Source organism: Crassostrea angulata, chromosome 4 (assembly GCF_025612915.1).
Source record: "Crassostrea angulata isolate pt1a10 chromosome 4, ASM2561291v2, whole genome shotgun sequence".
Lineage (NCBI taxonomy): Eukaryota > Metazoa > Mollusca > Bivalvia > Ostreida > Ostreidae > Magallana > Magallana angulata.
Genome location: NC_069114.1, coordinates 43,610,993 through 43,636,072, shown reverse-complemented (window position 1 = coordinate 43,636,072; position 25,080 = coordinate 43,610,993). Strand labels below are relative to the sequence as shown.

Below are 25,080 nucleotides of genomic sequence, written 5' to 3'. Positions count from 1 at the left end.
TTTACAGAATCCTGAACCGAAATCTGCTATATTTAAGGGTAGCAACATTATGTAAAGCCGACACGTTTTTGTGTATGTATCGTTTCCTCCTCTCTGTTGAAGTAAATCTCTGTAAATTCCACTTCAAACATTGTTAATAAGCTCAATGTTATCCCCATCTTCTGTTTTGAAGTTAAGCAGAAGATTGGCACTAATGAACAAGTGCCCTTTTCCATTAACCCTCGGGGAATATTCTTGTGTTGTCGGCAGGTGCCATGCATGAGATTGTTATCCCCGTAAGAATGTCTAAACGCCTAAAGAGACCAGCTCACCGTATTGGCATCATCCTTGTCACCACTCATCTAGTAGAACTAAGTGTCCACTCCCTTTGAGTTTTACTATTAGTAAGTTAACCTTTAAAAGTGATCATGGTTTTTGTTTTCTTTCCACACAAATATTAAGGATGCTGGGTGGTTAAAAAATTGCCCATCAGATATACATATACATTAAAAGATTTAACATGATACATTTGGTCATAAACCTATAATTAGATTAAAAAAAAGACCCAAATATTTTGAATATTTTGTAAATTTTATCAGATTACAATACCCCACTCATTTTTATTGCATCAAGTTGTGGGTTTTGACTCTGTTTTTTGTTGATTCTGACAGGTGATCGTTTTGATATCTATCGATCAAGCAAGGGATATTGAGTTCAAATATCCTTTGCAACTTTTTAAAAGAAATGATTTTCTTTCTCAACTACTAGCTATATATATATATTCATGTAGTGTGGTTCTTAAGACTTGAATATTACAGATAGGGATCGTTTCATTACATTTCACAGTATCCCAAAATCTTGAATTTTTGATACTGCATATAGTACATCTCATAGAATGTAGATTTTCAAAATACGTCTACAAAAATATTTTATCACATTAAATCTGCAAAAAAGCGATGGATAGACCGCAGTTTTCAAATTCTAGAACTCTCATCCGTTCTGCAAACATCTCTTTGAATTGTCATAATTAGCGTGCTACAGATAGCCCTTCTTTAAATTACTTTAATCCTCAGAACTAACAACGATAAAAACCTTTCCTAGCAAAATGTTTCTTTTATATTGGGTTCTCCGTACGATACAAAGTAACGGAGGGAGATTGCAATCTTCCTTAACACTGTCTTAATGGGCTCTAGCGTGCAGCAGCGATGGAGGTACGATAACAGATCTTCTCGTAGAGTTTTTGAACTTCACTAAAACCATCTGACTTTTCCGAGTTAAGGGTCATTTCTTCACGGTGATTTCGCTTGGATTATTATGGTGGCATTACATGTCGACAATAAAAAAGTAAGTGTTTTCTTTTTATTTGAAATGAAAAGAGCATTAACTTGTAGCATTTAATATACATCCCTCAAAACGAAAATATTGACTACAATGAAATTAATCGATAGTACGTGCTTTGGAATGTTCAATCTGCAATTTACAATCTGTTTGCAGGTCATGACCCAACCAAAAAACTTATTTAACCTTGACCTTAATTTCATTGAAATACATTTTGTTTTTGTTTTTGTTTTTGGCTTTTTTTTTTGTTTACCTTTGAAATATTGCTTTTGATATCAAACATGAACGTTACGTAAAACACAGCATTATAGAACACCACTCAGAAACAAAAGAGAATGATGCAACAAAACTGTCTCACCGGGAATTTGTTTGATATTGTGCGTTATAATATATGAAATTTTTGCGTAATGGATGCAATGACTAAGGCGCAGTTGGAACAGGGTGAACGTTAGAAAACTGTCTGCTTTCTTGTAACCCGAGTTTGCTCTTTCTTTCCCACGCACAGCAGGAGTATTTATCTGTCACCGAAACTGTTGTTATGACGTAATCATTCATAGCAAACATATTAACGTAATCAGATCCATGTATTTACATGTCGGGAATTCCGGAAGCCGTGCATTTGTCACCATAAAGTACGCTGATAAATACAACATAATGTATGCTTATTCTCTGCTCAATGGAATAATCACTAAATACGCACCATTCTGGTTAATTGCTGCAATAAGAACCGAATATTTTTTAGATTGCATGAAGTTGTAGAGAAGTTGTGTTGTCATTTTGCGAATACATTGACCTGATGAAAGCAAATATTTCTTGCGCACTAGCTTTTGAAAGAGGTAACGATTTTAACCGTGCTAGTTATGGGGATCCAACTATTTGATCCTAGAGAGAAACATCATTACGTACAAGAGTCCTTGGTTAGGAGGATAATGGATTTATAATTACCCTCTTGTTTTGTGAGAAACTTGCACATGCGCATTTAACAAAATTGAATTTATGCGACTGTACATGTTTAAAATATTAATCTTAAAAGCTTAGATGCATGTATATTTATAGTTACATGTTGGGATATTCACGGAGATCAATTTTGCAATGTCCCATGCCACGTATAAAAATCCATAATGAGTAAATGACTATATTTACTTCCCTATCTCAGCTCGTCGCCTATGAATTCAATTATCACTGTACAATTATTATGAACTGCGTATATTCTGTCAGAAAAGAGGCACAGGCGATACTTCATTGTCATACCTTATATTAATCTTAATCTATAAGCTTACGGCACATTGCCCCTTCGCTAAGAAAGGTTACCCATACATCATCATCAGAGTAAGGGGAGTCAATCAGAATTTACACTTAAACTAGATTTTGTGTCTTATAGAAAAATTAAAAAAAGAAAACAAACACAAAAGCTTTCTTGTATAATAATTACTTTTCTTTGCTTTGCTTAAGAAGACCGACTAAATGTGATGAAAAATATAACTTTAGTCCTATGTTTCGGCATTGTTTAATTATAATGATAATGAGATAGCGAAATGTTTCTTGTGTGCAATGCAGTTCAGTATGAGACTCGATTTGGATTTTGAAGAAAAAATATGAAAAGAAATTTACAGCAATGTTGCTATCTTGAATAGCACTGTGATATGAATATAACTCAGATGGGACCGCAACTACCTGTATAAGAAGCAAAACAAAATGATTAAACGCCAGGTACCATATGTATTTTCGTGGACGGTGGATTTTTTTGATTTTTTTTTTTTTTTTTGCTAACTTTACAGTAATGTATGATAAATAAATGTGCATGGTGTGAAATTTAAGTGGACTCGTATCACAAATTACCTGCAATAAAACTTAAGTTACATGCTATTACACGCAACTAAAGCGCCTCTGTTTCTAGTTTACCGGGTTTGTTAGATAAACATCATGTATAAATTTTCAACAGAATGTGACACGTTTGATCAAACAGTTGATACATGAAATCTAATCTTTTTATAGCCATGAATAGCTCACGTCAATAAACGTATGCCATTGTGTTACTCACAAATTATTTGTACATGTATGTGTTCCGGAAGACCCACAATCGAAGAAACAATAATGAACCAGACGCTGCAAAATTTCAATTGATTGTAGTTTTATGCATTAATGAAAAAAGGGTCTCTTCCTGTTTATCTCTTTATTTGGTTTACTGAATTAAATACACGATAAAATAAATTCAGTAAAAAACATAAATAGATATTAAAAATTTTCTGTTTTAGTGTTATATGTTTAAGTAACAGCGTCATAATTTGACAATACATGGGTAATTTCATACATTGTAATAGAAATTAAGCTTTTTGTTATTTGTCGTTTGTTAATTTTTTACCATGATGTAATTAATAAAACATGCTTTGAAATATTTTTATTTTTGATTAAATTACCACCAAGGAAAAAGTCATAACACTATCTTTATACATTATCGATCATGCTGCATCTTATTGCATATGTATCTTTTAAACTGTAATGTGTATGGAATGTTTTATCTGTGTATTGTTTGTTTTTCGAGTTGAAATCATATCAATAAGTAAAATCTACCTCTTAAATAGGTATAAACTGTGTAATATATAGCAACCATATTTGCAATTAAAAAAAAGAAAAAGAAAGAAAAAAAGACAAACAAAAAATATTTTCTGTGTTGGAATTCATATCGATGTTAGTTTGTACATAGAGACCAGTAACCTTATGAATATTCAAACTTATTATTGAAACATTTTACAAGTTGATAAAATTATCAAAAGCTAGCTAATACCATTTTTAGTTTTAGAAAAAATGCGGATAGGGCTTAATGTATATGTATACCTCAATCAGTGCATTTTATACGAAACATCAATATATCTAAAATATGACGCGTGCTTCACATTCTCCACAGGTTGACAATTTAACTATTTTAAAGAAACGCTTTGCTCCACGATCATTACAAAATCGAAACTGAAAATATTGTCAACCGGATTTCCCATGCACCAGTCAGAAAAACCCACCACACTTCAGGATTTTTAAGATTATCTAAGGTCAGAATTCGATAACATATTTCTTTCTTAGATCGATATAGTCCTAGAAATTAAATAGTGAATTACCAAAATCTCATTTGATTTTGAAAATGTTTAAGTCTGCAATCTGCAAACAAAGCTTTTTCCGTCTTTATAACTCTCGGAAATCACGCAAGGCGATAGTTTTTGCAGTGCTGGATAAAACCAATTTTAGCTGCAAAAGATAACGAACTGGCAAAGATCATTCGTCAGTGCACATGGGGATTAGCACCTAATATATAAGTCAATTAGACATGAAAACTCAGTAGCGTGATAAACAAAAATGTTTTTCCTTTTTGTAATTTTCTAATAGTTACAACGCGTATCGCCATTTTACTAGATTCTCGATCAATTATAAAAATCAAAGAATTGAAAGTATTTAAACAAAGTGACGTCAGAAGTTTATGTCATTTGTAGAGTGGAGGAAACAAATCACGTTTTTTCGTTGAAGGAAAGGGGTTGCATTTTTATGAAGACAAAAAAAGAACTTTGATTTCATTTAATATTTGTGGCAGAAAGTATTTACATTGAATTTATTTTTGAAAAATGGGTAAAGAAAGGGTGTTTTTTTTAACAAATATGTATACATCTTTTTGTAAATTATATCAAGTTTATAGAATCTTTCCAATGTTGGGTTAAGAAACTAGTAAAGAAAATAGTGTCTGAAAGAGAAAATGTACGTTGAATTCACAGTTTATACATTCATATATAATAATTATACAAGATTTTTAAAAAATATCCTCTTCTTTAAAATTGCATTTATAACAAAAGACGCTTGTTTGTATAAAATTGTTATAAAATTTATCTAAGATTCAAGAGTCTGTGATGCATTTATAAAAACCGATAGACTTACGACACCGATGGTAAACGCGATTACATATTTGCTCAGAGAGGCAATCTCGTTTTGAAATACTACCCATAAAAGGAAACTGCAGTTAGATACTTACAACATTCAACAATACCGAAGCTACGCGGATTAAAAAACCCAAATGCAGTCGTCTCTTCGACAATGAGCTTCATTGGACATTCACGGACAAGGACTTGATTTCAGATGATTTCAGATGATACAATAGATAGTCATTAATTTTCTGACACAAACCATTATGTATTGGATGTAAAACCAACCGGGAAGTCAGTTAATTGTACTCGCAGCAATTGTTACATTGCTAGCCTTAATCTCTGCATGTAATTACCATCCACTGTAATCTAGATCTAACGTTTGAGCGCCTCACTATCTCAACAAACCCTCTCTGGTTAATGAACAAGGTCGACTCTGGGTGCTCCCTATAGATAAATATTGTACTTCAATATTTGTAGGGATTAAGTGTCCAGTAGAGTAGCCATTAATTAGAAATCAAGAAACACTAATTAAAAATTAGATGGTTAAGTAATAGATAAAATGATATTTCAAATTAATACACATTGCTGAAAATGATGACGAACGTGAGCGGGAACATAAGATAAATCTGTTAACACATTTACTCAGGCTGAGGGGTTTTTAATGGTTACTAGATAGATATACGTTGATAAACACTGGCCACTGGCTTGTAGTGAAAACGTGTGTGTGTACGTTACTGTAAGTGATACCATGTATCTGAGGGGAGGGGGTATAGGATATCAACAGGAGAAAGAACACAGGCAATTACTTGGGGATGGTGTGTTGTGAACTAATCTGTTTGCGTCTCGTGTTATCGCCTTCCAGTTACTGTCAAAACAGCGATTTTTTGTGGTTCGTTGACTCGCTCACTGATATAAATCCATGTTCCTTGGACTGTACACATGGCATTTTCGATCAAAATCGTCAACATATTTTGCTATCTACATAGTTAAATCGTGGCTTCGGTTCAACTGGTAGGGGTTTTTTTTCATACGCGCACGACATTGTATTTTGGAAAGACGAGTCGCAGACGATACACCGAGATTAGATTGTGTGTGTCACTGGTCCGGATTAGCGGGTCGACTGTGGCCATGACCCCAGAACTACCTGTCTATCTGACTAAAACCACCTGATTTGCTTTACCTGGAATTTTAATGTCGAGTAAAACCTGTGTGAAAGTGGTTGCATAATTCTGGCAGGTAAGACAGATTCTATCTTTTAAACCCATGCATGGAAGGTGATCAGAGAGAGCATAATGATAATATTGTACAGGTTGAATGAATCTAACGATAAACCGTGGTGGGGATACCTAATATTGTCATGTTTAAGTTTCTCGTTATTGTAATTTAACATCTCCTTACTATAAGCCATCCAAACATTTTGTGGAAAAATAAATCTGTTGTTTGTGTGATATTTATTCAACAGATTCATTTTGTATATTAATGAGATAATAACTGTCAAATTATGCGCAAAAGAAAACAGCTGTAGATCAGAGACCGGGATAGTTTTGAATAAAGCAACCCAGCTGTCTGGAAGACCACAGTTCTACAATCGATGTACGTTCACAATGAATCTCTGTTAAATATTCGTGTATGTCATACATATTATATACAAATATAAATGCCCACCTGTTACATATATGATTGATCTTACAGGGTTAAACTACAATATTGTCTAAATGAGAAACGAATTTGTTTAGTGAAATTGTTTGACATTCAAATAGACTTGCTACTAACTTTCTTGACAGTTTATTGAAAAATAATCCAACTGTAAACATGTGAACTTTCTAAAGCAAATACACCCCTTGTACCCGTTTTCAATTGAAGAGCTTTGTTAAACAAAAGACATTGGACATATTTTCGCGATTTTTTTTCCTGCCATCACATCAGAACCGGGAGTTTCTTGATTTTGAAGAATGTGCTTGTCTAAATCCTATCTATAGCTATAAAAATATTTTAGTTTCAACTATACGAATATCTATACATGAAAATAGAAATTATAACCAGCCATGCATGGGTCTCGGGACAAAAAATAATATCCATTCAAAGTTTATCAATGAACACAGGGTGCTAAACAATATCAAGTATACACACTCTTTTATTTTCTTTAAACCGAGCAGTGAGGTCTTTTTATTCAGCCCATAAAAACTCTATTATTCATATTTACCCACGTGTTTTTCCTATCCAATTTCCAAATCTCGTTGCCTCTTTTACTCAAACGCCAATGCGCCCATCATAAAGTGAAGGAGTAATTATCGATGGTTAAACGTTTATCTTTAGACCATGTGATTCGGTATTTATTTTTGACTGATAAGTTTCCTGCAATCAATGAATTATCGAATCTTGCGCTGTTCATAGGCTTCTACAATTTTCGGAATAGTTTGACTATATCACTAAGTCATTAAACGGGGGCGTTTCTCATCGGATTTTTATAAGGATCCATTGGATTCTGTGTGAGTTATCGGCTTCAAACACACGATAAATAGAGGTAAGCGCACCTTCTTTCATAAAGATAGCGTATCATTTTTCAATACAGTAATGTATAATTTTTGGTTGGCATAATACTGCGCTGTTTTGGTATGGGTGTAATAATAAACTGCATACATGCTTTAACTGATGATTGCACGTTTTGATAGTTTTTATTTTTTAATACATTTTCGGGGACTGACTTTACAATCATTTACTGCCTTATAATTGTAAATGATATGAAACACCAGGGAGTTTCAGATAAAACTGTCAGAAAGAATTCCTAAAGATTTCAAATCATTCTAATGTTACAAAATGTAGAGAACGAAAAAAGATGGTGAAAGGGGACACCCCTTATAACACGTAATTACATTCAGGGTTATCTCAGAGCGCCTCCGTTTTCATTTAATGGAGTGAAAGACAGTCCGAAAATAAACCATTAAAGTGCCTGCCAGTGAACCCGAAAACAATATCATACCAACTTAGCATGACTCCGATGTAATCGTAGAAGCTTTCCTTATTTGCCATATTAAGTCACTGCCCTTCCTCCTCCCCTCCGATATTTTCCCCCACCTGTTATCTTTGCAATTACAATTTGTTCTCTCCCATTTTAGGGGGGTTAGGGATGGGGGGGGGGTATGGCCAACGAATGATAACTTTTCTTCATCTTTCAGCGATCAATCAGGTTTCATGCTGCAAAACGTACGTTGTTCCACTGTTTTGAAATGAGAACAACATTTTATGTGCTCTCGATGTCACTTCTCTTCCTGTAAATTCCAGAAATTATTTTTTTTTTTTCACTCCTTTCATTTCCTTTGAGGAATTAAATTCAGAGAAGGTTTAATTATTTTTTGTTTGTCTGAACGCGATCCGATCATCGATTGAATTGAGCGTCAAAAACAAAATGACTGCATGTATAATAAATGTCATCTTTTACTGAACGATTTAAATAATAACCACAAATGGCAGACATCTGAAATTTTGCACAAGACTCTCTGCCAAGGGAAAACCCTTCTGTAGGTTAGGTTCATTTGGTCTTCGACTTTTCGTTTCGATATGTAAACAGGTATATCTATATTGCTCAAACAAGATTCGATACTTCAAACTTTATTGACGTGAAATTCTGTATATTTACGTGTATTCGATAAGTACCTTCACAAACGTAAAGGTATTGAATTCCATTGTAACTGTTGTACACTGTAAATTGTACGTTGTAGAACTGTAAAATGTACTCGTTGTGAAATTTGATACTTTTTTTTAAGAATTTAAGTTGTAAGTCTTCATATTGCAGACAAATGTATAATTTACAGTTAATCTTCTCCGTTTTGCGGTTTATCAAAGTGAAAACACGGACGGGAGACCTGTGTTTAGGAACAGCATATTGTACGACAGCAGTTTCCACCTAGTCTTTATTTACTCACTCCTTATCCTTCAGGTTTTTATGGTGTGCAGTCGTTTGACTGTTTGCACATATCTTCAGACGAATTTACACTTCTCCATCGCCCGACCTCTGTATGAATGACACGAGAGTCCTAATTAATCAAGGGAGAACCCAATAGGTCTGCAGACGTTAACTCTAACATTTCGCGCTCTTTTACACGGATTAGCAGAAGATGAATTATTGCCACATGGTTTTTGGCTTGCACTAATTACAATCATGTTGCGCAAACTGAGTGTATTTGTAAACAGTTTTATTTGCTCTTTTCGATATGAACCAAAACTATAAACGATAAGAGTAACAGTGAGAGATTGCAGCATGCGTTAATACGCGTCATTAGGTGCAATTGGCTACATGGCAGATTAACGAAGAAACCAGAACTTTATCAATAATGAAAAAAAAGTGTTTCCATTACGAGACAATAACTACGTATTCGCTGATAATTTCCATTAAGGCGAGTATGGTTTTACACTGTTGGAGTAAAATAAGGAATTATTACTAGATACTATTAACTTTATGCACACCTCGGGAATTGAAGCTATTACACAGTGAACCCTAACCATTAGTACCATGACAATCAGATTTACCGATGTACTTAATTTGCTGTCACTGTCTGAATTAATATAAGATGGGACAAATTGTGGGCTTTTTTATATTGTTTTTCCTCCAATTTTCTATTATCAAGCCAAAACAAAATGGTCTGATTTGTGAACTTCTGTCGTAGAATCTGCATAATGGAATAGTCTGTGGACAATTTTGCAAATGGCCTTATAATAGATTCATTATCTTTATGCAATTTCATTTTCCGATCCGTGCTACAAAGAATCCTAACCATGAGGAAATTTTGTGACGATATTATAAATAAACTGTGAAGATTTGAAAACAAACCATTAACCTCCTGCCACAGGCAGGTTGGCTTTCCACACATAGTTGAAGTAAGTTCTATTTTGCAATGTGTTTCGGTACTTCAACATTCAATCGGTGAGTCACGTGATTGATGGGTTCGGACAGCTATGTGCTCTTGTGGAATGTTTGAAGTGAAGTAGAAAAGCATCGTTCTTTTTTTCTCTCTGTCTCTCTTTCACTCGACTTGAGTAATTATGAGTGAGGTTATTGACAGCCAGAGGGCAAATATGACGACTCCTCCCGATGGTTTTATTTTCTCCCCGTCTGCTATCTGGCGATGGCAAATATCTCAATAATTTCGGATGCCAATATATCATATCTTTAAGACAAGACACCTGTTGAAGGAAATTAAAATATTAAATAACCGAAAATTTAACCCTCATGTATCTCCTATTTCCTCAAAAATAGTTGAAATATTCATTGAAAGAAGAAAAAACTCAAAATATATTGGTGGTTAGTTAAACGAAAATTCAAGGAATTCTTTAAGTTGTTAAATGTTAACATATCTCATGTTAAAATCTATTAATGTGTTTCATATCATCTGAAATTGGTTTTCTGTAATTATTGTTGGGTTAAAAGTTGATGGGAAGGTTTTCTTTAAGAGTATTAAATTTACACCTTCAGCAAATTTTAAAGCTGCTTGGTCCGATTTTATATCAAATTTTATGCACGCTTTTAAACGATGTCTGTGCTTAGTATATGTATAAAAATAGACATTGCAGTAGTTTTACCTGTCAATTATGCCAAAATTCAATGAAGAAAAATACGTACAAAATTTGCTAACAAAACAAACGACATTAAAGGTACCGCGTTATTTCGCCTCATGTTAAATTTCACCCCTGACGACGAGACGGGAATGGTTTTATTACGAATTTGACATCGCTTTAAATAAAGGTCGAAATGATCAAACAAATTACAAATAAACATGTGTACGTTCTGTTAGCCAATATTTCTAAAGTCTGCTTTCTTTACAATCAATGCATAGCATGCGGGTCGAATAACCCCAATCATTCGGGGGACGAAAGCATGCAGTTTCCTTTTCTAAACATTCCCGTGATGCATTTTGGTTTGTTTTTTCGTTTGCCCAAAGTGAAATTATTTTTATTTACTTTGAATATTTCTAACTTTGAAAGGAGACTGATTCTGCTGGTGTAAATAGGAGAAAGTCCATAACTTTCTAAGATAAATGATTTGTATGAAAAAAAATTTGATACTGTAATTACAAAAAAATCGGACCAAGCAGCTTTAACAATGCAACAGCAGGAAAACTGACAATTAAGGAATCCAATTTCTTCCACTGAAAGCGTTTTCTAATACAGAGAGCAATCTCTTGGGTAAACTACTTCAAATTCAAGCCATAGGAAAACGCATGAATGAATCAACCTTTAAAACGAAAGTTAGTTGTATGTATGAAACGATCCTTTTAAAATTTATGAATTGACGCAGGCATGTTGCATAAGAAGTTAAAAAGATCGTCGAAAAAATAATAAATGTATTCATAAAACAGGTTTAGCTCTTGGTGGCTGAGTTTTTATACTTTATCAAAACATTAAGAGTACGTCAATACAGATAATATGGTTCACCCTCACCTGTGTATAATTCGCCAGTGTACAATACAGAACCGTCATTTATTTTTATACACAAACCACGTCTGTTCGTTATTTACGATTTCAGCACAAAACACAAACCTCATGTGCGGGATTAGTATTTTAATCTGTCTGATTTCAGGAGAACTGGATGGAAATTACTCAATCGAGGATATTTAGTTTTTAGCCTTACTCTGAATGAAAGATTAATTGTATTGTTTTTCCTTCTAGACCTTGTTAGCCAACAAAATGAAGATTCCACCAGACTTTGAGCCGGACACCTTACTAAAGAATGGCTTGGAATCCCCTCCCCCCAAAAGACCCCGTACAAGGAAGTGTGACCTGTATTCGGGGCCCTCTCGATTTAGACACGTTGATGACCACGTTGATAAGGTAAAATAGTTTAAATACAGTAAAAATCCATCGAATTTTAAGGTTAAATTTAGCATTCTGTAGGATAAGAAGAAATTTGCAAAACATATACAATGAAGGTTAAATCAAATCAGCCGTGATGTAAGTTAATTTTGGGATAGATTTTTGTGTACATTTAAAACTTAAATAGTTCAATAAAACTCGTAGTCGGGCAATAGAGAGTGTCACTTCTGCCGCTAAGTTCGTACACTAAAGATTAAGATTATTCAACATGCATGTATATCTTTATAGGGACACCTAAGAGATAAGTTCAATTGCACTAGACGACCGAGTCTACCGTCAGTCGGTTCTTTTTATCAATATAAAAGAATGGTTATATTTTTCTTTTTTATATAGGTGACAGCTGTCAATCACAAATCATTTCGTGGTTTGTTGTGGCACCTCCTGTTCTGCGACAAGGACATCAAGTCCGACTTAGAAAGAGTGAGGTAAATCTTCTTAATTAACCAAGAGTTATGTAAGAAGTAACTTAGTAATATGAACTAAAATTTAAAAAAAATAAGGAATGGGAAGGGCTGGATTGTAGACTACCGGTATATATACAAGTAAGCCTCCTGAGGAAGAGTAGATCTGTTTCTTTACAAGATAATAAGTGAAAGCTAATATAAACGAATCGTGTTGAAATTTTAATGTAGATTTGATGGTTAATTTGTTGACCTTCAAACCTCTTTAACAGGTTAAATACACATTGGGTCTAAATTATTTCAATTTTTATTAAACACGAATCTCTCATCTATTTTCATCTTACGATCTGCATATATTTGCATGTGGAAATTCTGTTCATTCTCAACGAATGACGAAACAAATATGACAAGTATAAATGAAAGTTCTTGACTTTAGGCCAAATATGAGAACCATGCCTTTCATTCTTTGAGGTTTATATGCATTTTAAAAAACTTAATGAACGACTCTATATGCGCTCTCAAGTAATTATCAAGTCGTCTCCTGCATAGGACTGGTTTTCTATTAGCCAAGTCTCTTTTATACAATGAGTCACAATTTTTGCCATAGATTCATTATGTTTATATCATGTTTTCTACGGGCGCCTGTAAAGTGCGAAACGAAATCATAACGAAACCAAACGAAACGAAACGAAACCAATCGAAACGAAACGAAACCAATCGAAACGAAACCGAAACGAAACCAAACGAAACCAATCGAAACGAAACGAAACCAATCGAAACGAAACCAAACGAAACGAAACCAAAAATCGAAACGAAACCAAACGGAATTTAAACAAAACTAATATCAATTTTGACTACATAAAAGTGAAAATAAATTCATTGAAATAAATTTTTAAACCATAAAATTTAACTACCTGTATGTTTCAGATTGCTGCTGTTAATTTTTAAGCCGATTATCCGAAATTTGCAAAAATTATATAATTATGTAAATAAGTGATGTACATTCCTATACCTTTTAATGTTTCTGATTTGTTTCATTAAGTTTAGAGAGAGAGAGAGAGAGAGAGAGAGAGAGAGAGAGAGATGATGATGATGATACTGAAGGGGACATTCTAACAACAATTTTCTTTCTATCGATTTGAAATAGTGTAAAAATGAAACGATCGAATACAATGTGATTTAGAGCATACTGGTTGGTTACCAGTTTCTAACATAATTATAATAAGAATGGTTTTAATATGTATAGCATGAATTTGGACGTCGTAATTTGACAAAATTTACTTGCAATATAAAGAGGTTTTTACTTGTGTATTACCTTAAATCAAACATAACCCCCTCTTTCTCTCCCTTTCACACGCACGCACATTGTATTTGATTCATTTTTACAATATTTCATATCAATATAAAAAAAAATCGTGTGGTTGGAATGTCTACGTAAATACTGTAAACGTGCTATAGTTAGGGTGTTCAATATTTGGCGGAATACAATTTTTCAACAAGTTAGCATGGATTTGATTTAGCGCATTTCTGAATTTACATTTTTTTTTTCTACTTTTATATTTAGCATTTGGCTATCTACTTGATTTTGCGGACGCCGTTTTCCGCCTAAAACGCAAAATAGAATACACAGCCAAAGGACTAAAGACAGCTTTTAATACGTTTACAGTATAATCATTTTTATATTGCAAGTTAATTTTGTCAAATTACGACGTCCAAATGCATTCTATACATATTAAAACAATTCTTATTATATGTTAGAAACTGGTAACCAACCAGTATGCTCTAAATCACATTGTATTAGATCGTTTCATTTTTACACTATTTCAAATCGATAGAAAGAAAATTGTTGATAGAATGTCCCTTTCAGTTTCATCATCATCATCATCATCATCATATCTCTCTCTCTTTCTTTATCTCTCTCCAAAACCTGCGTATATACTTTGCTATGTGATGTCGCTGATAAGTTTAAAGGCATCTCTCTCTCTCTCTCTCTCTCTCTCTCTCTCTCTCTCTCTCTCTCTCTCTCTCTCTCTCTCTCTCTCTCTCTCTCTCTCTCTACACGTCTGAATATCATTTAATGACACAAATCAGAAACATCAAAAGGTATAGGAATGTACATCACTGCAAATTTCGGATAATCGGCTTTAAATTTACAGCGGCAATCTGAAACATACAGGTAGTTATTATATTTTATGGTTTAAAAATTTATTTCAATGAATTTATTTTCACTTTTATGTAGGCAAAATTGATATTAGTTTTGTTTGAATTCCGTTTCGTTTCGTTTCGGGTTCTGGTTTCGTTTCGTTTCGATTGGTTTCGTTTCGTTTCGTTCGATTTCGTTTCGTTTCGATTTCGTTTCGCACTTTACAGGCGCCCGTTTTCTACCTGAATTTTCTAACGCTTTCTTTCTTTTCCTTTTTAATACCCCTATTCTCTTCTCGTATAATGTACTGTTTAAAGCGTTTTGAAGATCAGTAACAAATTTTCCCCTTTAGATAAACCATTTACCCTTCCTTACTCTTTGAGGGTTATTTAATAGCTTTTACATTAATTTTTAATTAACTGACTGTTCTCTTTTGTTACCTGATCATCGATCTAAGAACATTTCAGATTCGTTTTGATTTATCTGCTTCACTGAGAATACGTTGCCTTTGATATTTATGCAGACAGAAGCACTGTAAAAGCATCCCCTGTACGAAACACACATATTGGCGGTAAATGCAAGGTTCACAATCCGTCTGTTTCTTATTTTCAGGGCCATATACCGGTGGACGGCCGCCACCGGAGGCGTCAAGCAGTGCTTTGAAAATAATCCGAGTGCAAATACTGCGGAAGAATACATAACCAAGTTCCAGTCGGGCAAAATCTCACATGCTCAAATTTTGCAGTTGCTATGCATGTGAGGATGTTAATTTTTTGCATTTATAAAAGAAAGATTTCACATACACTGCACTTGAATTATATATATCTGTGTAGTTATAAACAACTTATTTTAAATGCAGTTCTGAAAGTTATATTTCTCCGATAAAATATAATAGAAACAAATCTTCAAAAATGTGATGTTTTGAAAATGAAAACAAAGCAGCCGCATGTCATAAACAAAACCGCACTGTAATGTGATAATCCAACTGCTTTACTAGTGACTACCATTAATTGAACAAAATAAACTGCTTTTAATTTTAAGATAATTTTCGTATCTCATGACATACACATGTTTTGTACCCATGATGCTATTTCTAGCTTCGCCGGACTACATTGTAAGATAATCACTGGATGCGCCAAAGGGAAAACGTTCCGGCCCGGAGATGCCTGCACTGGCGAGAGATTCAGACATTGCTGGAACGCCGTGTATTTTGACGGAAACTGGTTTCTTTTAGATGCCAAATGGGGTGCTATAAATGGAAACAATGTGAGATTATCACCATACTTATTTTTCTTTTATCTTGATTTACTGAATAGTTCAAAATGTTGAATTTCATACTTTTTACGGTTAATGATTATGATATTTAAAAATGATATTCCCCCTTTTCTATCATTATACACAAATTAATTATTATAATTACATGTATTTGCATGTGCATCTAAAATATAATATGTGTTCACAGTTGATAGTCTTTATAATTAAAAATCATATCCAACCATCTTATTGGTACACTTGTTCGTGATTTAAAAGATTCAAACGTGTGTAAATGTTAAGGTATTATTTTTTTCAAACTACCGTGGTTTCAATAATATTCAAGGTTATCAATTGTTGTTGATAAAGTGAAAATTATAGCTTTCAGGATACGTAAATTCGTGGCCAATAACCCATTCAATACAAATGTCAGCATAAACTGCACTTCAATGAGCATTTAATTTTGTGGATCAACTTAACAAATTCACCAATTTGGCATTCAACGAATATTGGTGAAACCAATATGCACAGTATTCATACTTGTGCATTGTACCTGTGTTGCTGGGATTATCAACTACCTGTCTGACTTTGAAAATTGATTTTCACTTACATAATAACATTATAAAGTTAATATAAACATGAAGAAGAAATGGAGAATAAAATTTAAAAACCTGAATAAATATACTAACAAAGTGTTTGAAAATTGGTCTTAAAATTCAAAACCCAGTGTATTGTAAAACATATGTTTGTGTATATTTTTATAGACTACCTGAGAGTGCAGTGTATTATAAACCACATGACTGTTTATATTTTTTTTATAGAATACCTCCGAGTGCAGCGAGTTTTATTTCCTGACAGACCCGGAACAGCTACAGTTCAGTCACTGGGCCGAAGATCCAAGATGGCAGCTGGTAGACAGACCCATTGCCATGAATGAATTTGAGAACTATCCGTTTGTCAAGCCTCACTTTTTCAGAGTCGGGCTGAATTTCATATCAAACGTTAAATGTGTGATAGAGACAAGGAGAGGCCAAGTAAAGTGGGATATAGGAGTCACCCATCCCGCTAAATTCAGCTATCGTTTGGTGTCCTCCGATACGGGAAGCGACAGAATTGACGGAGTACTGCTGAAAAACTTCATATTCCATGAAGTGCAAAATGGAAGGGCCACTTTTGCCTTGCGCTCACCTGCTCCTGGCGATTACTTCTTGAAAATATTTGCGAAAAGTTTACACGAGAGGAATGGCCATACGGGGTACACTCGAATGCTGGAGGTGCTAGAATACAGGGTTCAAATCAGTAAGACATGCATTGAGGACGACCCTCTGCCGAACTGCTGGGACACAACATGGGGACCAGGACAACGCACAGACAAGTTCTGTCTGTACCCTCTGCAGAAACGAGGGTTGATAACTACAGACGAGAAAACAGTTGACATTGAAATCAACAAAACCAGACCCGTTAACATTCTGTGTCGTCTCTGCCGCAACGGTTGGAAGGAATCGAAATTACAGAAATGTATAGAGATCGAGGATAATGATACAAAGTCCTTTTTGACTGTGACATTACCTTACGCTGGTGAATATGGACTGGAAATCTATGGATGTCTGCCGAGCAGGAAGACGGCTGGGTACCATCATGTGTGTCAATATCTGATCAGCTGTTCTTGGAGGGACGAAAATTTCACTCACGAGGACCTGGAGAAATACCTCGAAACAACTGAATCTGAGGATGCGGTACTTTTTCTATGCTTTAGATAATACACATGCTGCAAAACCATTATCGATTTGTAAGCTTAATATACGTGTCTGTGTCAAATTGCTTTTACATTGCAGAAAGACTGTATATGATTTTGAAATGGAATGATGAACGGTTTTTTTTTTATTTTAGACACTTGTCTATTACAAAATCAGTTATTAATGGTTAAGAAAGAAAAAAAACCTTTACAAAAACTTCTTAATAATCATTTACAAATCTTGTACGATATAAAAATCTATTTTAAAAATCCTTTTTAAAAAATTTCACATGAAACAAACCATTTATCTTACAGGTATTCGAAAACAAAGAATTGGAGATAAAGCCAGCAATTTATTCCGATAGTTGCCAATTACCTGTCCTGAAAATAGATGAATCTAGCTTGCCAGAACCCGCACCTAGACCCTTGGATCTAATGCAAGCGTCCCCAAGCATTGGATGGTCTCTAGAATTAGAAGATCACGTAAAATCGGTAACTATGACCTTTCCTCTACACGTGTGTCCAACTGTTGCTGCACAGCTTGTTCGTGCTGACGGGTCAAACCTTGCTAGAACATAAGCTTCCCCTGCTTTTCACTTCGGGTCATTTATTTTAAAGAAAAGAATGTCATTTTTTTAGTGTGGCCGTCATTTTAAAAAATGGGTTTATGGCGGCCTGGTGAAAAGGAATCGTTTTGCTTTGCTATAAATAATTTTTTTTTATGTTTGTTAATACCGGCATCACGAAGATTGCGGTGCTCATATGCACAAAAATTGAGCGTCGTATATTAATCTTGTTGATTTTGTTTCAACGTAATTTAAAACACAATGGAATAAGCTTTTAACTATTTTGACATCTTAACTTTGCGATAAAAATTCAAACAGTATTCGATAATAAAGTTAATGATATTCAAACTAAAACCATATGCATGACAGCAAGGATAAACCTTAACGGAAATACACTTACGATTTTCATTGAACACAATTACTTAATGTTTGTTATGATGTTTAGAGCTCACGTAAGTGTAAGAATTTTTACGATAATTTAAGGTTAAATGTATGATACAAAAAATGTATATGCGTCGATCATCTATTTCAATAAATCATTCATAATGATGAAAGCGCATGTGAATTGAAGAACGCGCCCACTTCCAGCCATCCAGAACTACTTTGACAGGTATCTTGTGCTGATGGGAAAGGAAGCGGATCGTCCACCCAAGGTAATAGTTTGTATTAATCAGTTTTGCTTTAACAGCGTGAGTGGCAAATTTTTGGTAGACGGAATTTCATTAGTTTTACTTTTATTGAATGGTATGCCTTCACATGTATATGATGATGTACAATGTATATCGGAATCTGAGTTATGTTGGTTCAATTTACTTCCGAAACAACTTGTTATTAATTCAATATATATGATTGTTTTGATAAAATAATCAGAGCGAAACAACTCAAATTTAAAAATATTAAATTAATTGTCTAACAGATATAAAATGATAAAATTGTATGTATCTAGTTCCAGAAAAAATTGGTTCAATCAATAAAGCATTCCAGTGCGAAAACATCGCTCATTACCCAACCCCCGCCCTGCCACATGCATGCTTTGCCTTATTCCAAAAACAAACCCTTCATACACATATAAATATACAGTATTTGACTGAATGAGTCACAAAGATTTAATTTCTTTGATTTTGTTGTATTATCTTATAATCCTTATGGAAAACTAGCATTTTGCACATTAAAGCATTTATATTGATACTGCATTTGATAACTTTGTCTTGTAGGAATACATTGATGATGCCACGTACGTCTAGAGACGACCAAAAGTACATCGTGCTGTCAGTTCATCACGGCGAAACGATAGGAATGCTCCGACAGACGAGCGAAGGAGACATACCAACATCTAAACTAAACTGAACTTTTTGTTATTGATTATATAAATGAGGTCCTTTCAGTCTTTTTTAAACTAAACATCATTACGTAATGATGCAAAACATTTTGAAAACATGTTTTGTTTTGGTGGGATTTTTTCATTTTCGTTTAGATAATAAGGCAGCTGTGGAACTGTTCTTGATTTCTTCGCTTCCTCTGCGGTATTTTCAATGTATAATTGTTAAGTGTCGAATTTGATTTCTTTCATTATAAAGGTACACTGGCTCGTTTATGAATAAATTAACTCTCAAAAGAAAAATAATTAATTTTGTCGCTTTGTAAGCTTGACAAGAAAGAGAGCATTTTTTGTCAAACTTCAAATTTTCTTTTGAAAATTACTAACACTTAACTAAGGGTGTATATAAGTGTACAAATCGTTGCTAAGTTTTAAAAACGGATCAGAATGACGCATCTTAATGAAGGATTGTGAAAACAAAGGTCGGGGTTTTTGGCTGTGTTTGGTCACATACTTGGGCGTAACACTCAAAACTCCACAATTAAGATCTAATTTAGTTTGAAGTGTTTTATCGTTTATACAATTAAAGGATTGCTTTCTTGCATTATTGTTTTGATCCACCCTAGAGCTAGATATTATTTATATGATGATAGATAATATTTTAACATCACGTTTGTTTAGACAAATAAGAGTCTTTTGGAAAAATGGGATGAATCATATTTGACAGCGAACTACTAGTGCGCCAAATGAAAACGACTTTGAATTGTATATCTCCATTTTGTTAAGCAGTACTTTCTGTAATTAGTTGTATATTGTACATTGTACTGTTTCCTAAAGGAAAGTAATTGTAAAGGAAGTAATTGTAGAAGATCATACATCAAATTGATGACCCGGAAGGGATTTTTTAAAAAAAATTGTCAATTGTCAATATTTCAGTGAATTATTTTCTAATCAGTTATTCAATGAATAATATTTTTAACATACAAGAACTTATATTCATATAATGTATTTTACACACACAACGAGAGAGAGAGAGAGAGAGAGAGAGAGAGAGAGAGAGAGAGAGAGAGAGAGAGAGAGAGAGAGAGAGAGAGAGAGAGAGAGAGAGAGAGAGAGAGAGAGCAAAATATTGATGGACATTTAAATCTAGGAATTGATTATTTAATTAAATTAGAGTTGTGTTATGAATAGTAACTTTCTGATATTCGAATGCATATTTAGCATTCGAATATTCAGTCACATATTTAACACCCGTATTATAAGCACTATAAACTATGCAGCATCAAGTTATTTCGTTACGATGGAAAAGATTTGGAAGCATTTTACTCTGAATGAAAGTCAAGACAAAGCCATTTGCAAACAACTCTGATCTATGACTGCCATTCTTGTTTACATTGAAAGTAAAAGCACGGTTTACATCGTACGGAGACAAACATTCTGGATTTGTCGATGATGAAGAAATATCTTGCTAAAATGTTTGTTAAAAAGTGCGAGTGTTAATATCGAAAGCTTAACACTCTAAAAAAAGTTTTACTTAGTAATCATTTTTTACTTAAAATCATATTAATAAGTAATAGGTAATTACTTAACATTTACTTTACCTAGGTAAATCATAATATTTTAGTTTTTAATGATGTGCGATATAATTTGTTTTTTAATTTTAAATATTCAGGACATTTTCCGGAATTTAGTTGGTTATTGGTTTTTCTAATACTATAATCAAACATGGCGGATATATTTGGACTGACTTACGAAGTTACGAATTGGTCTCAAACAGGAGTCAGGACTGTAGTATTTTATTAAAGATTGACGTTATCAATCTTTTGATTGTAGTTGATGGAGATTAATAAAAAATGGCATTAAAGATTATTTGTAAATGCGCACCTATAAATCAATGGATACTCATATTGTCAACTTCCAACTGACTTGTTTAATCAGTCTACACATACAGTCACATAGTAATATAAACTATCAAACATGCTTAATACCTTGTAAATGACGTCTACGAATATTCGAATCGAATGGCACTCACGAATATTCGAATATTGATTTATGGTATTCGTTTTAGCACTAGTAATATGCAGTAATCTTCCGGGAAGAACACTGCATATTACAATATCACAATGTTACATGTACATAAGAATTATATTTATGTAACTATGCGTTTTTAACATATTTCTGGGATTTCTTAAAGGAATTTGATTTACAGGGGTTTTTTTGTTTAATAAAATCAATTAATGCATATGTATGTAAATTTGTTGTAATGCTTGTATACCAGTCAATGATAAGCCTACATAGAAAAAGTGCTTTCAAATTCCAAACGTTTCGCATCGTGGCCAATTCCCTTAACGATTATAGTACATAGTATATCAACTTAATTAAAACAATCGAAAATTTTAACCCGTTTTTAATCAACAAGTTATCATTAGTACTGCACAATTTATGATTTTAAACCCATTTTATTATTCTTGAATGAATAAAATGCAATTAAAACAAGCCAGCACTCAATCATTAATCGTTTTAATTAGTAGCGTGTTCATACTAATCAAAGTTGATTCAATATGTTTGTGCGTGTAATTTACCTAATGAAGTAAGCAATAGCAATTTCTGTTTACTTTTAGCTCTTTGAACATTTTACTTTAGGGACAAAGTAATCCCCTTTGTTGAAAAATGATTAATATGATAAACCAAATTTTACACATTTATGGGTTATTAATTTTAGAGTCCAATCGACAATTTAGACATTTTGTTGTTAGTACGCCCTTTATTTGTTTTCATTTGATTAAACAGAAACATGTATTCATTTGATAATTCAAATAAATGTTATGAGATCGAGCAAAATGACTCGTTGAATATTAAAAAATGGTAAATACACTGACTTATTTCGACTCTACACGTCGTAATTTTCACTTTTACTGTCAGGGTAATGAGCCGCAGCAACAGGTTATATTTTGCACGTTTTATCCACGTTTTCTGATTTTAAAGAGTTCGCTCTTTCTCCGGTTTGAGGTGTGTTTTTCTTTTTTGTAGGTGTGTGACAGAACATACAGAAGTTTTGATACTCTACTGAGGGACTTAGTCTTTTCTAGAAATATACAGAATGATACTGTTAAAGCCAGGTACGCTATATAGTAGAAATTTATAGCACCATTCTACTGAATTCTACTGACAATTTTTTGAAGACTAAATGTTTAAAAAATGTCTTTTTAAACTTAATGAATAAATGGGCATATTCATTGATATTCATTATATCAAGTTAAACACTTTCAAATTATTCGTATAATCCTATGTTGCAATTTGTTTAGGATTCTGTTTCAATGGTTAGCTACGATGAAACCACAAAACTTGACTTTTGATTCCGTGGATATAGGAAGTCCCGAGGAAACGCTCCGAGGCCTTCAAACCCAAAGAACAACGTATGCAATGGCCTACAACACCCTCTGCAAGTATGTTGCTGATGTTTCTTTTTTACCTTCTTTCATAAGAAGTATATATGTGAACAATATTTAATTATTATAATTAATTACAGGTATAGTGGATTGGTTTCCAAAATTATATTTGGAGTAGCAAAAGGAATGGACTACAAGCCAGGAAACACATTTACTCCAGGATCAAATCACCACACATGGAATGCAGTGCTGTTGAATGGAGTTTGGGAGCTAGTCGATACGCGATTTGCTAAGCGACCAGTTCTAGCGGGCGCTACAGGCGGACCTAGTATGCAGTACGAGTTTGATGATCACTTCTTCATGACGAATCCTCAAAAATTTATTTACACACACTTTCCTGACGAATCCAAATGGCAAATGTTGGATCCTTTAGTTACAATGGAGACATTCTGTAACATGCCTGTTATGACACCTCACTTCTTTGCTTTAGGAATGGATCTTCTGAGCCACAAACTGGCATATGTGCACAGTACCGGAAAGTCAATCATCGAGCTAAAGTATCCGAAGTCCAAACGACTCCATCTCACATTTAGTGTAATTTCCGACAACGGGACCGAAGAGTATGAAGGCGTAAAACTTGTTAGATATGCAATGTTAGAAGCCAATGCCGGAAAGGTTACATTTAGATTACGTTTGCCTGTTGAAGGAAAATACACATTTATCGTGTATGCAAAGGAAGATAACCCGAATAAATCTGACAACGTTTTTGCGCAAGTGTGTGAATACATAATTGAGCAAGAGGACGTTTTGGTACCAAAACCATTTCCTTACCCGCCTTGCGCATACCAAAGTTGGGGACCAGGAATTGCTTTCTATCAGTTCAATTTGTTCACTGATACGGTATCGGCAGTCATTAAAACTAAAAAAGGCGTTGCGAAATTTGAAATCATGTCGTCAAAACCCATGCAGTTCAGAACACGCCTTGTGCAGCATCAAGAAACATCGGAATTTGAAGGCTACGTTACACATAAAATTCAAGGAAATTTGACAATGTTTACTATAACTGCCCCAAGTCAAGGGGAATTTGGACTGGAAATATATGCTAAAGACCCAGATACCGAGAGCAAGAAAATGAGGCATGTTGCGCAATATCTGATCCTTTGTGAAGAGGAAATTCACACAGTTCAGTTACCTAAGCTTCCATCCGGATTGCTAGGCTTACAGCCGATGTTGGTCAAGTATGGAGTGAGTACCATTACCCATTCTGACCCAGTTATTCACACAGACACGAACTATCTTGAGATACGGTTTGGGACTTCACAAAACATGAGATTTACGACAAGTCTTTTTGAAACTGAAACACAAGCGGAATACTCAGAATATGTTTTTATTCAATCTGAAATGAATGTCATAACTCTTCTTGTATGTCTTCCAAAAACTGGTTTCTTTACATTTTGTGTTCATGGCAACCTTTTGACAGACAACAGCCAGCAAATTCCCGGACTTTTTAATTATCTCATTCATTGCAATGAAATGAAAGTTGACGCCATTCCTTATCCAAAACAATATGGCTTCTGGAAAGAGGGTTGTTCTATGATGAAGCCTTTGGCAATTAAACCGGTCCAAGAAACAACGGTTGTTCCTTTCAAAGTCCGTATCCCACGAGCAACAATAGTTGCAGTGGTAGTAGATAACGATTGGACGCCTCTCGTTCTTCACCCCGATAGTGGAGTGTGGGAGGGTGATACACATATTGAGCCAACTTCACAAGGAGGAATTAAAGTTGTTCTTGTTGCCAGTTTTGGGGAAGATCAGTCCAAATACGCAACGCTTTTGGAATATAAATTATGAAAAATATATTACTTTTAGAAAACTTAAGAAGCCATTCGCCAGAAATAAGAAAATGAAAAATTACCTGACATTATTTCAAATTGATTTTACATTGTCTATTCTGATAACTGGAAAGGTACTGGTAACTGTTTACTTTCATTTTCATGTAATTTAAATTCCTTTTCGACTATTTTTGTAGTATGAAGAAGAACGACGAAGGACGTATTTATCACTGTATTCATTATACATATGTATGTACGACTATCCTTATAAAATGTGTAAATATTGTTGCCTGAATAAAAAAATACCGATTTTATTCTCTTACTTACTTTTATACAAGTATTAAAAACATTGAAACACA

At 33.9% G+C, this 25,080-nt stretch overlaps 1 protein-coding gene across 5 annotated transcripts; it reads left to right on the top strand.

Annotated features, from left to right (window-relative positions):
* The first annotated feature begins 1,172 nt into the window (after window positions 1-1,172).
* LOC128179948 (uncharacterized) lies at window positions 1,173-25,035 on the top strand. Of its 5 annotated transcripts, none has more exons than XM_052847639.1 (10): window positions 1,173-1,323; window positions 11,883-12,044; window positions 12,420-12,511; window positions 15,243-15,386; window positions 15,728-15,896; window positions 16,703-17,617; window positions 17,932-18,108; window positions 22,531-22,619; window positions 22,806-22,946; window positions 23,030-25,035. In XM_052847639.1, exons 1-10 carry the CDS (start codon window positions 1,294-1,296, stop codon window positions 24,738-24,740), a joined length of 3,630 nt encoding a protein of 1,209 aa, XP_052703599.1. In that variant the 5' UTR covers window positions 1,173-1,293; the 3' UTR covers window positions 24,741-25,035. The 5 variants fall into 5 exon arrangements, with proteins under 5 accessions (XP_052703599.1, XP_052703603.1, XP_052703600.1 ...); XM_052847643.1 differs by lacking the exon at window positions 1,173-1,323 and adding an exon at window positions 4,285-4,361; XM_052847640.1 differs by lacking the exon at window positions 1,173-1,323 and adding an exon at window positions 5,950-6,455.
* The last annotated feature ends 45 nt before the right edge of the window (window positions 25,036-25,080 follow it).

What these genes read in the sequence shown, in the direction of transcription:
- LOC128179948 (XM_052847639.1), top strand. Translation starts at nt 1,294, where the DNA reads ATGGTGGCATTACATGTCGACAATAAAAAA. An exon ending in GTGCTATAAATGGAAACAAT is followed by an intron (nt 15,897 to 16,702) that starts GTGAGATTATCA and finishes TTTTTTTTATAG; the next exon opens with AATACCTCCGAGTGCAGCGA. An exon ending in GCCTACAACACCCTCTGCAA is followed by an intron (nt 22,947 to 23,029) that starts GTATGTTGCTGA and finishes AATTAATTACAG; the next exon opens with GTATAGTGGATTGGTTTCCA.